Source organism: Trachurus japonicus, chromosome 1 (assembly GCF_045865225.1).
Source record: "Trachurus japonicus isolate A0001 chromosome 1, Traja_1.0".
Taxonomy (NCBI): domain Eukaryota; kingdom Metazoa; phylum Chordata; class Actinopteri; order Carangiformes; family Carangidae; genus Trachurus; species Trachurus japonicus.
In genome coordinates, this window is record NC_140907.1 from 28,984,817 (window position 1) to 28,997,595 (window position 12,779).

General features: G+C 39.4%; 1 protein-coding gene across 1 annotated transcript; it reads right to left on the bottom strand.

The window, feature by feature from the left end:
* Positions 1–6,222: 6,222 nt before the first annotated feature.
* On the bottom strand, positions 6,223–8,823 carry LOC146992152 (microfibril-associated glycoprotein 4-like). The gene is made up of 5 exons (XM_085789496.1): positions 8,812–8,823; positions 7,822–8,037; positions 7,205–7,301; positions 6,777–6,944; positions 6,223–6,503 (listed from the first exon to the last, which is right to left on the bottom strand). The coding sequence occupies exons 1-5, from the start codon at positions 8,821–8,823 to the stop codon at positions 6,223–6,225; spliced, it is 774 nt and encodes a 257-aa protein (XP_085645622.1).
* Between the last annotated feature and the right edge of the window lie 3,956 nt (positions 8,824–12,779).

Genomic DNA, 12,779 nt, shown 5'->3' on the forward strand with positions numbered 1-12,779 from the left:
TGCAAAATAAAGTGTAGCAATAACATATAAACAATTTGCCAACAACCATATATGAAGGAGACAGATGTTTAGCCTATCTGTTTACTGTAGAAACTTATAGTATTCATCTTTGTGGTTAAATACATTGACAATTTAAGTTGAGCACTTACTGAGGATTTGTAGTATTTTTAATGCTACCACTTATGAGTTGCAACTAAATGCGGTCTGACTCATATAATACTCTTAGTTTTTAGTATTTTTTTGTTTCTGATCTTAAGTATACAACTGATTCTGTTAAACACAACGATAAATTGCTAAAAAAACTCTTACTTGTTCTGACGTTCTGAAACTCTTTACCTACTGATTGTCTTGTCATTACCATCTGCTGTAATCATGCATTATATGTAATTTTTACTTTAATGAGAATTTCAAGTCTCACAGGGGGAAATGTTGCATAAAAAATGGAAAAGTCCTGCGAAAGTGAGGTGGGATGAGTGCAAAGCGTGGGAAAGCACCGTTAAGTTCGCGTGTGCAGCCACCTGCAGGGGGAGTCAAGGTCGGGCAATGTAGATAACGGCCACCGGCAAGATAGAGTGGTGCCAAAGACGCTGAACTTGGGTGAACTCGCTACGTGGCAAAATGTGATACAGTCGCCGTAGAGGGTGGAGATTATGTTGATGAAAGATCGCAACATGACATCTGGACAAATCACAGGGCGTACACTGGGGAAGAAGTGTCATGTTCACCTCTCATTTTAATAAGAAGGCAGGGCTTTTACAGTACAGTATAAAAACAAAGTCACAGAGAGAAGAAGTTTAGTCTGGTCCGGGACAGGCTCGGCTTTATGTCCATTTTTTTGGGTGTAAACTCTAATGCACTGAACTTCGTCTCCGTCTTTTCTAATCATTTTTGTGAAGTTATATTGATGCTTTTATGAGTATTTTTCTGGCTTTTTGAACACTTTTGGATACTTTCATTTGTATCATTGAATGTGGGAAATAAAGATCCTCGATCACAACTGACCCTGTTTTGGATCCTAATTTTTTCTCCAACAGTGAATGAGGAGGAGGAAGAGGAGAAGGTTGAGGAGGAGCAGGGTCGGGAAATTATTATTAGCTTTATTTTGAAGATACAGCTTGAGGTGGAAAATTGACTTGTTACAGCAGCAGATGAAAAACAAGAAAGGTAAAAAATGAAATATTCAAAAGAGACATTGTAGCCTAAAGTTTAGACGTATATTACTGATACCAAACTTTGGACAGATATTCATGGTCACCAGATGTCAAATGATTATAATTCTAATCCTTTTGTGCCACTATGAAGTTAGTGTTGTGAACTTTAGACTTTAGACTTCTCCTCTAGCACCATCATCTGCTCAAAATTTTCATTTATCCAACACTCCAGTTCATGACTTGCAAAACTAAAGATGCTCCAATCAGTCTCATCTTTATTTGTATGTAGTGCTAATTAGCATGTACTTCCTCCTACAATGAGGAATAAAATCGATACTAAAAAATGACAACATTGAAGTTAAAACAATCAAGTGTATTTATTGGATAATCACTCAGATCAGCATCAATCACAAACAATAATCACTAAATACAATTTGTGATATGAAAAAAAAATCAGGAAACTGAATTTAAATACATCAGGTATAAAAACATAGGAAGCGAGTGCATGCACCTGTTCAACAGAGTTATCATGTCTGACAGTGAATTTGAAACACGATGAGTAGGAAAGAAAAAAAAAACATTTCATGAACGTTTTGATTCAGAGGTTATTGTTGGCATTAAGTCCAGTCGGACTAGTGATTATATGCCCGAACATCCCAGCTCTCCAACCCTGATGGAGGGCGTGATTATCTCATTGATCTACAGCTGATCAGATCAATAGGTGCATGGATACTGATTTTCATGGTGATGGTCTTTAGGGAGTTATAGCCTTTCCATGTATATAGGATTTGGACACTTCCATATGCGACACCATCAGGTGCGTACTCAACTCTCAACTTTCAACTCAACTTTGTTTATATAGCACTTTAAAACACCCATAGTTGAAAACAAAGTGCTGTAGCCTACATAGGAGAGACATAAAACAATTAAAGGCAATGAAACAAATATAACAGACAGTAGAATAGTTGTTTAATTATTTTTTTAAAGCAATTAGAAACTATAAAACAATAAATAAAAGCAAACCATAAAACGCTAAAACAAGAACAGAGTCTCATGCAGAGTTGAAAGCCAGGGAGTAAAAATGGGGTTTAAGACTAGTTTTAAAAATGGACAGTGAGGAGACTTGTCTGATGTGCAACGGTAGCTCGTTCCATAATCTTGGAGCAGCAGTGGAGAAAGCTCTGTCCCCTCTGAGCTTCCGTCTGGACCTCGGTACCTCCAGGAGCAGCAGGTCAGCTGACCTGAGGCACCGAGCAGGAGCGTAGGGTTGAAGGAGCTCAGAGAGGGAAGGGGGGGCCAGACCATTTAAAGACTTAAAAACAAATAAAAGATCTTCAAATGGACTGTAAAGTGCACAGGCAGCCAGTGGAGGGAGGCCAGGGTGGGAGTTATATGCTCCCTCTTACGTGCTCCAGTTAGGAGGCCAGCGGCTGCATTTTGCACCAGCTGGAGACGTGCGAGGGAGGACTGACTGACTCCAAAACAAAGTGCATTGCAGTAATCCAGCCGAGATGTTATAAAGGCCTGGATCACTGTCTCAAAGTGCTTTAGTGTGAGGAAAGGCTTCACCTTTGCCAGCTGCCTAATCTGAAAGAAGCAGGACTTCACTACAGCACTAATTTGCAGATCCAATTTAAAATCACTGTCAACGTGGCCCTAATACTCCATGGTAACAAACTAAAACTGTTTAACATAGTGAAAAACTAGCAAGCTGAACAAAAGTTGATAGTTCCCATGTCACTTAAAATGCATTGCTTTGTGTGACCACTGGGTCCAAACCCCAAAATACTCAGTTAACTGTGGTAGATCAGTGTGGAAGCTGAAAATATTCACATAATAAGCATTAATCCTTCATGAAAATGGTTTATATTTCAGTGTGTTTTGATGATTGGACTCAATGATATTTGACGGGTATTGTCTACAGGCCGTTGGGGTTTGTGCTGTGGCAGCTGCTGTACCAGAATCCACCAAGATAATACTGAGCAGAGTTTATATCTCACACATCCTGGTCTTTGTCATTGGTGGTGAACTTCATGGAGTCAGCGAATGCTAAACTGTCCCCTAGAGACAACAGAGTCAAAATGTAATTTCCATTTAAGGGGGAAAAATTGCAGTTAAGTTAATCAAGCTAAAATAAATTTGTTTGTTGTGAAATCAGTGAAACTGCCAAATTTTTCTATTTTCTAAAATTATTTTTTTTTACACAATTCACAAAAAAAAATTTTTTTAGCCTGTTTGTCCACAGTGAAACATTCAGTCTTCACCTGGCTCATTGTTGAATACCTAAAAGTAAGAAAAGGAAACATTTCCACTGAAGTGACCCTCACCTGCCGCCCAGATCGAGCTGATATCCTGGATGTCCTAAAAAAGAGGAGGTGAAGGGAAAAGTGTCTCGAAAGTGGAGATGTCTGCTGTGGTCCTGTTTTTATAGCCGGTCAGCCATTAAAAAAAAATGTTTTATACAGGCTATATGTATATGAGGAGGAGGAGGAAGAAGAGGAGAAGGATGGGGAGGAGCAGGGTTAGAACATTATTATTAGCTTTGTTTTGAAGATACTTTAAATATTGAGGTTGTTTCTGTCATAAATGCAGATAAGACAAGACTTTTTATTGATCCCAATGATGGAGAATTGTACTTTGTGTACTTACAGCAGCAAATGAAAAGCAACAAAGGTAAATAAAATACTAAAAAGAGACATTGTAGCCTAAAGTTTAGACTTATTATTATTATTAATCTTTATTGCAGACACAACAAGCGGTCCATATCAACAACAACAAACATGATAAAACAGATTTAAGAAGGAGAGAGAGAAAAAGACAGACACACAGATAGAGAATCAACTCTCCACATAATTCATGAGCAGGCTATCCCACCAGTGTTTTCTAAGCCTGGATGAATACCTATAGCAGCTAAAGCCCCAATAATGCTGTTCCCCGAGTCATCCAGGCGGCACATAAAACGATACATTACTTTTTGTAGAAGTGCTTCACAATTGGGTACATTTAAAGGTACAGTATGTAAGAAATCTAAAGCAACTGGCTGTATATAATATGTAACAGAGACTCAGGAATAATGTTCATATAACATACTGAACTCACCAACAACAATCCTACAGCCAAGATATTCGCATTAAAAATTTTTTTTGCGGACCGCAAATCATGTTTATGTTTTGAATTTCTATGGTTGGCATGTGTCGCCACTCAGCGCTTTCTCCCTGTCACAGTGTCTGTGGCATTTCAGACTCTGGGTTGCCAGTTAGCTTCCACTGAGCTGCAAATACGACTGGGAGATAAAACGAGATTGTGAAAAAAAAGAGTGTGTTCTATTATCGGTTATTATGGTCATATTTGCTTGATATCACACGGTAGAAATAAGCGACTTGTCGCTCTGTCGTTTAATAGGCTAGGACAGTTTGCTGTCGTGAGCTATAGCCTAGTTAGTTTGAGCTGCTGCTAACGCTAAAGCTAAAGGGAAGAATTACACAGTGAAAGTTAGAAAAGAGGGAGGAAATGTGGCGAAATGGAGCCGATGGTGAATGAAGTGATTGTGAACGTGTGGAGCGGTTCATGAGAGGAGTCTGTCCCGGTCAGGTCGCCTGTCTCCGGTCGTCATGTTTTATGATCCGACGTCGGAAAGTGGAAGAGAACCGCAGCGGCTCGTGTCGTCTATTCTGCGGTAAGACGTCTCATATGGCTCATATGTGGCTCATCTACGGCGTGATTAACACGCACTACGGCTCCGGTAGATGCGGGGTTACAATGTGTGTGTGCGTGTGCGTGTCTAGGTGCGTGTGTGTGTGTGTGTGTCAGCGCTGCACACACAGACACAGCGTCGGAGCGGTAAAATTAACAATAACTTGCAGATCACCTGAGTGACGTGAACTCCGCTCGTAGTTACTGTGAGTCAGAGCAATAAAACAGTGAGGTTGTTGATGAATATTTAGCTTTTTACTCTGCTTTGAGACTGACTGAGTGAGCAGAGCGGAGGTTAGCGCGTCGCTGTCTGGCAACCTGGAGTGTGGTGGGTAGGGGAGGGGGGACAACGCGCTGCTGTGTTTTGAATTTGACTGCAGCAACAATTTTGGCCACATTCTTACATATCGTACCTTTAAATAAACAAAGAGTTGGCTCGCACTGTGCCACCTGGGCACCTGAAGCGACAACCTCAGTCCATCATTGTAGGCCACTATGAGCCGCCGCATACTGCTTTACTTATAGCTACACCAGAGGTGAACTGTATACATAGGTGTACAGAAAGATCTAAACAGGGAACATTTAACATCAACTGAGCACATACTAAACCTACGAAGGAGCGTATTAGCTTGAGCAGAACACTGCCTATAAATATCTCTACCGATACCAATCTTTGGACAGATATTCATGGTTCCCAGATGTTAAATCTTTGCTCGAGTGCCACCATGAGGTTGACAGTAGTGTTGTGAACTTTAGACACATGATCCAAACAGGATGAACTGTGATGACTCTGATGATCACATGACTTCTCCTCCAGCACCATCATCTGCTCAAATTCTTCATTTATCCAACACTCCAGTTCATGACTTGTGAAACTAAAGATGTTCCCATCAGCCTCATCTTTAATTTGTATTTAATGCTAATTAGCATGTGCTACTAGTTGAAAAATAATACAGGAAAAAACTAAATCATTATGAGATAATTTTCTATGAGGAATTAAACTGATACTAAAAATGACAACTTCAAAAATAAAAGCAGAGTTGAAACAATCAAGTTTATTTATTTAATAATCACTCAGAACAGCATCAATCACAAACAATAATCACTAAATACATTTTTTTTAATCAGAAAAAAACAAAGAAACTGAATTTTAATACGTCAGTGCATGAACCTGTTCAACAGAGTTATCATGTCTGACAGTGATTTTGAAACAAGATGAGTGAGAAAGAAAAAAATAAAACACATTTTATGGTCATTTTGATTCAGAGGTTATTGTTGGCATTAAGTCCAGTCGGACTAGTGATTATATGCCCGAACATCCCAGCTCTCCAACCCTGATGGAGGGCGTGATTATCTCATTGATCTACAGCTGATCAGATCAATAAGTGCATGGATACTTAGCGACTGATCTGATTTTCATGGTGATGGTCTTCAGGGAGTAGTTATAGCCTTTCCATGAGGACCATAGGATTGGGAAACTTCCACAGGTCCATACACTATTAGTGCCACCAGGTGCATACAGGCCGTTGGGGTTTGCGTTGTGGCAGCTTCTGTACCAGAATCCACCAAGATTATAGTGAGCACAGTTCTTATCCCACACATCCTGGTCTTTGTCATAGGTGGTGAACTTCATGGAGTTGTGGTATGTTAAACTGTCCCCTACAAACAACAGAATCAATTTGTAATTTCCATTTGAAACGGGGAAAAAAAATTGCAGTTAATCCAGCTAAAAGAAATGTGTTTATTCATGCAGTGAAATCAATGAAACTGCCAAATTTTTCTATTTCCTGAAGTTATTTTTAACAAATTCACAAAAATCATGTAGTATTTTTTAGCCTGTTCGTCCACAGTGAAACATTCAGCCTTCACCCGGCTCATTGTTGAAGACCTAAAAGTAAGAAAAGGAAACATTTCCACTGAAGTGACCCTCACCTGCCGTTCCTCCTGTGAAGCCGCCCAGATCCAGCTGATATCCTTCCCTCTCAGAGTCAACGAAGAAAGACGAATACTGAGCAAAGGCCTCCCCTCCCTCAAAGTCCTCCATGTCCACCCGCAGCTCGTTCTTCTTCCTCATCGTCAGCAGGAAGATGTTGTCCAGACCTGAGGAGACACACACACACACACACACACACACACACACACACACACACAGCTCTGATTACACTTCACCTCTTGCACCAAGTCTCTATAATATTTCTATACTTTCAGTTTCACTGCTAAATGCTCCGCTGTGTTCACCAGCCACTCACTGACTGTCTGACTGACATGTGCTGCTGCCACAGGTTGTGCAGAGCTTCTTTTAATTGTTTTTTTTAAAGTAGATACTTTAATATACCTGTAATTCTCCCTCTAGGACTCACCCAGCCAGTGCTCCCCTGCTACATTCCCAAATCCGTTCTTGTAATGTTTCCATGGCCTGTAGAAGTTTTCACTCCCATCCAACCTCCTCTGAAAGACCTGAAAGGGAGAATCACAACAATTCAGTCAACCAAAAATAAAACTGTATTCAATTAGCAGGACTTTAGATCACATTAAAGAAAAGAAAGACAAACTAAAAAATCTTTTCAACTGAACCAGGTGAGTTTGATGACTATCTGGTCTGTAAACAGCAATCACAGTTGCTATAGTGTCTGAAAATACATTTTAAAATGTTTGTTAATATTAGGCTATATATTAATTACAACAAATAAAATTTCACGTCAACAAAATCAGGCATTTTCATTTAATTAAACACACTAATGTTTTTTAAAAATATATTTTTCTATAAGGAAAACTGTGCAAGCTGCCACAGGATGTGAACTCTGACAGCTGACGAATCAGATGATGATCATTTAAGTCTCAAAGGAGAGAAGTCACAACACTTGTTGAAAACTGAAACAATACTTTTTTTTAATCAATGGCTCCACTTTTGTTTTGGCTTTTTAAGTCTCATCGTCAAATCTGAACTCTAATCAGATATGAGGTGTAGTGTACTGACGGTCCATCTGCCCCCGTCAGTGTCCATGTCACAGAGGACGTGCAGGGGTGAGGTGGGGCCTCCTGGGTAGATGGTGTACACCCCACTGGAGCTGGTGTTGTCATGGCGATACACGTCATCACAGTCAATGGGCAGGTAGCTCTGGTCCGCTGCCACCGAAACCAGCAGCCCCACTAACAGTGTTACCTGGGTAGACAATAATAATATGATAATGAACTTTATTTATATATTCATTTAGGGGTTCAGCATCATGTGTGATCCAACATGTCAAAAGCAGCGCTCAAGTCGAGAAGGATCAGGACTGAGGAGTCACCATCGCTGCACTTTGTAATAATGTATAAAATGTTCACCTCATGATGTAATAACGCCACATTCTGTAATAATCTGATATATTTTGTAATAAAATTCTTGAAGGCAATATAAACTTTGCCACATTTTGTAATTAGTTGTTACATAATGCACCAAATTATTACAAAATGCGGGTGTTGCATTAAGAAAATGTAATAATTTGATGCATTATGTGCCAACAACTGTTATTACATATTGCGTTCAAGAATTTTATTACAAAATGCAGTGTTGTTACATAATTACTTTTTTCTCGAAAAATTTACAACTTTATTCTCAAAGTCTGTGATTTTTCTTTCTCAACGTGGCCCTAATACTCAGTCATAACAAACTGTTTAACACAGTGATAAACTAGCTAGCAAAACAAAAGTTGATAGTTCCCATGGTGACTTAAAATGTGTTGCTTTGTGTGACTAATGGGTTCAAACCCCAAAATACTCAGTTAACTGTGGTATATCAGTGTGGAAAAATATTTACATAATAAGCATTAATCCTTTATTAAAATGGTTGATATTTTAGACAAACTTTCCACTGATTCAGTATTTTGCATTTCCATCAGGATGAAACAGAAACTACTTACACAAAAACAGATACACACAATATTTAGTGTAAATTAAATGTGAGAGAGTCGGCTGCTCAACTTACCCAAAGACCCATGTCGCTGTCGCAGAGGTGAAGGGAAAAACTCTGAAAGGTTGGAGACTCGAAAGTGGAGATGTCTGCTGTGGTCCTGTTTTTATACAGGTTATGTTGGGTAAAAAAAAAGGAAAAGCATGATAGAGAAGGAAGGGGTGAGTGTGAAGCGTGGGAAAGAACTGTTAAGTTCGCGTGTGCAGCCACCTGCAGGGGGAGTGAAGGTCGGACAACGTAGATAACGGCAACCTGCAAAATAAAGTGTAGCAATAACATGTAAACAATTTGCCAACAACCATATATGCAGGAGACAGATGTTTAGCCTATCTGTTAACTGTAAAACTTATAGTATTCATCTTTGTGGTTAAATACATTGACAATTTAAGTTGAGGATTTGTAGTATTTTTAATGCTACCACTTATGAGTTGCAACTAAATGCGGTCTGACTCATATAATACATACTCTAGTTTCTGATCTTAAGTATACAACTGATTCTGTTGAACACAACGATAATTTGCTAAAAACTTCTACTTGTTCTGACCTTCTGAAACTCTTTACCGACTTATTGTCTTGTCATTAATGACTTTAACTTTCAAGTCTCACAGGGGGGAATGTTGCGTAAAATGGAAAAGTTCTGAGAAGGTAGAGGTGAGATGAGTGCAAAGCGTGGGAAAGCACCGTTAAGTTCTCGTGTGCAGCCACCTGCAGGGGGAGTCAAGGTCGGGCAATGTAGATAACGGCCACCGGCAAGATAGAGTGGTGCCAAAGACGCTGAACTTGGGTGAACTCGCTACGTGGCAAAATGTGACACAGTCGCCGTGTAGGGTGGAGATTATGTTGATGAGAGATCGCAACATGACATCTGGACAAATCACAGGGCGTACACTGGGGAAGAAGTGTCATGTTCACCTCTCATTTTAATAAGAAGGCAGGGCTTTTACAGTACAGTATAAAAACAAAGTCACAGAGATAAGAAGTTTAGTCTGGTCCGGGACAGGCTCGGGTTTATTTTTTTGGGGGTGTAAACTCTAATGCACTGAACTTCATCTCCGTCTTTTCTAATCATTTTTGTGAAGTTATATTGACGCTTTGATGAGTATTTTTCTGACTTTTTGAACACTTTTGGATATTTTCATTTGTATCATTGAATGTGGGAAATAAAGATCCTCGATCACAACTGACCCTGTTTTGGATCCTAATTTTTTCTCCAACAGTGAATGAGGAGGAGGAAGAGGAGAAGGTTGAGGAGGAGCAGGGTCGGGAAATTATTATTGGCTTTATTTTGAACTTTACAGCTTGAGGTGGAAAATTTACTTGTTACAGCAGCAGATGAAATTCAACAAAGGTAAAGAGTTAAATATTTAAAAGAGACATTGTAGCCTAAAGTTTAGACGTATATTACTGATACCAAACTTTGGACAGATATTCATGGTTCCCAGATGTCAAATGATTATAATTCTAATCCTGTGCCACTATGAAGTGTTGTGAACTTTAGACTTTAGACTTCTACTCCAGCACCATCATCTGCTCAAAATTTTCATTTATCCAACACTCCAGTTCATGACTTGCAAAACTAAAGCTGCTCCAATCAGTCTCATCTTTATTTGTATGTAGTGCTAATTAGCATGTACTTCCTCCTACAATGAGGAATAAAATCGATACTAAAAAATGACAACACTGAAGTTAAAATGATCAAGTTTATTTGATAATCACTCAGATCAGAATCAATCACAAACAATAATCACTAAATACAATTTTTGATATGAAAAAAAAAATCAGGAAACTGAATTTAAATGTATCAGGTATTAAAACATAGGAAGCAAGTGCATGCACCTGTTCAACAGAGTTATCATGTCTGACAGTGATTTTGAAACAAGATGAGTAGGAAAGAAAAAAAACATTTTATGAACATTTTGATTCAGAGGTTATTGTTGGCATTAAGTCCAGTCGGACTAGTGATTATATGCCCGAACATCCCAGCTCTCCAACCAGGGCGTGATTATCTCATTGATCTACAGCTGATCAGATCAATAGGTGCATGAATACTGATTTTCATGGTGATGGTCTTTAGGGAGTTATAGCCTTTCCATGTGTATGGGATTTGGACACTTCCATATGCGACACCATCAGGTGCGTACTCAACTCTCAACTTTCAACTCAACTTTGTTTATATAGCACTTTAAAACAACCATAGTTGAAAACAAAGTGCTGTAGGGGAGAGTGGGGTAAAGTGAGACACTTTTTACATTTGCTCCCCTCTAAGCGAGCTAAAATGATTTATCAGTAAAATGTACACATTTCCCATTAATTCAGGATGTTTCCTAGCAATGGAAATTATCAGAATGTATTCAGGACGAAAGACAGTGAAAATATGATTGTTTTAAAAAAAGTGGTCTTGTGTCTCACTTTACCCCAGCTCAGGGGTAAACTGATCCACTTACTTTTTCCACTCTGAAACCACCATAACAACACATGTTACAGTTAGAATCCTGACAGCTAGCTTGACAACCACACTTCCCAGAACTAATGTCAGACTAGTAACAGAATCATGGGGATTGGTCAATTAAGCACTTTTTTTTCTCAACACAAAGTGACTCAGAACAAAATCAAATACAACACAGAATGTTTTAATTAACATTCAAATGACAGATAGACCCAGTTAGATAGTCTGGGGGTCAGATTGTAGGACCCGACAATTGTGACCATTTTGATCAAAAGTCCTCTTGTGTGTGGAGGGAGCCGACAAAGTGGAATGTGACTAAAATTGAATGTAACCAATAAATAAGCAAGCTGACTGAGAGCACCTAGCATAACAAAGCAGTGTGGCTACAGGTCATGTTTGATCACGCAAGATTTCTGGCTTGGGGGACGTGATTCTAGGGTAAATCTTTGTGTGTGGTGTGCTCACAGTGTCTCACTCTTGGATTTATTATAATACATCCATGGTCTCACTTTACCCCGCAGCATTTGTCTCACTTTATCCCAACACCCCCATTGTAGAAAAAATGACCTCTCTTAGAAATTCAGGCTAATTTTCAGCCAGCATCATCACATGGTTTTATGTGTTGGTAGTTCATCATCATGTATCATATACGTTTTTTTACATGAATCAATTTGCTTTGGCACAACAGTTGATTAAGTTGACAGCAAGAAAATTTACTTTTACATGCAAAAATCATATTTTTGTGAAAAAAACATGCTTTCCACAGCATCATGAGGTCCTCTCCTTCATGGCCATGGGGAAATGGAAGGGGCTTGAAAACATAATGGTCAGATGACCATAAATGTGTTCCGTTTTCTAGATACAGGGGGTGTCTCACATTACCCCACTCTCCCCTACATAAAACAATTAAAGGCAATAAAATAAATAAAACAGACAGTAGAATAGTTGTTTCATTATTTTTAAAAGCAATTAGAAACAATAAAACAATAAATAAAAGCAAACCATAAAACACTAAAACAAGAGCAGAGTCTCATGCAGAGTTGAAAGCCAGGGAGTAAAAATGGGTTTTAAGACTAGTTTTAAAAATGGACAGTGAGGAGACTTGTCTGATGTGCAACGGTAGCTCGTTCCATAATCTTGGAGCAGCAGTGGAGAAAGCTCTGTCCCCTCTGAGCTTCCGTCTGGACCTCGGTACCTCCAGGAGCAGCAGGTCAGCTGACCTGAGGCACCGAGCAGGAGCGTAGGGTTGAAGGAGCTCAGAGAGGGAAGGGGGGGCCAGACCATTTAAAGACTTAAAAACAAATAAAATCATCTTAAAATGGACTGTAAAGTGCACAGGCAGCCAGTGGAGGGAGGCCAGGGTGGGAGTTATATGCTCCCTCTTACGTGCTCCAGTTAGGAGGCGAGCGGCTGCATTTTGCACCAGCTGGAGACGTGCGAGGGAGGACTGACTGACTCCAAAACAAAGTGCATTGCAGTAATCCAGCCGAGATGTTATAAAGGCGTGAATCACTGTCTCAAAGTGCTTTTGTGTGAG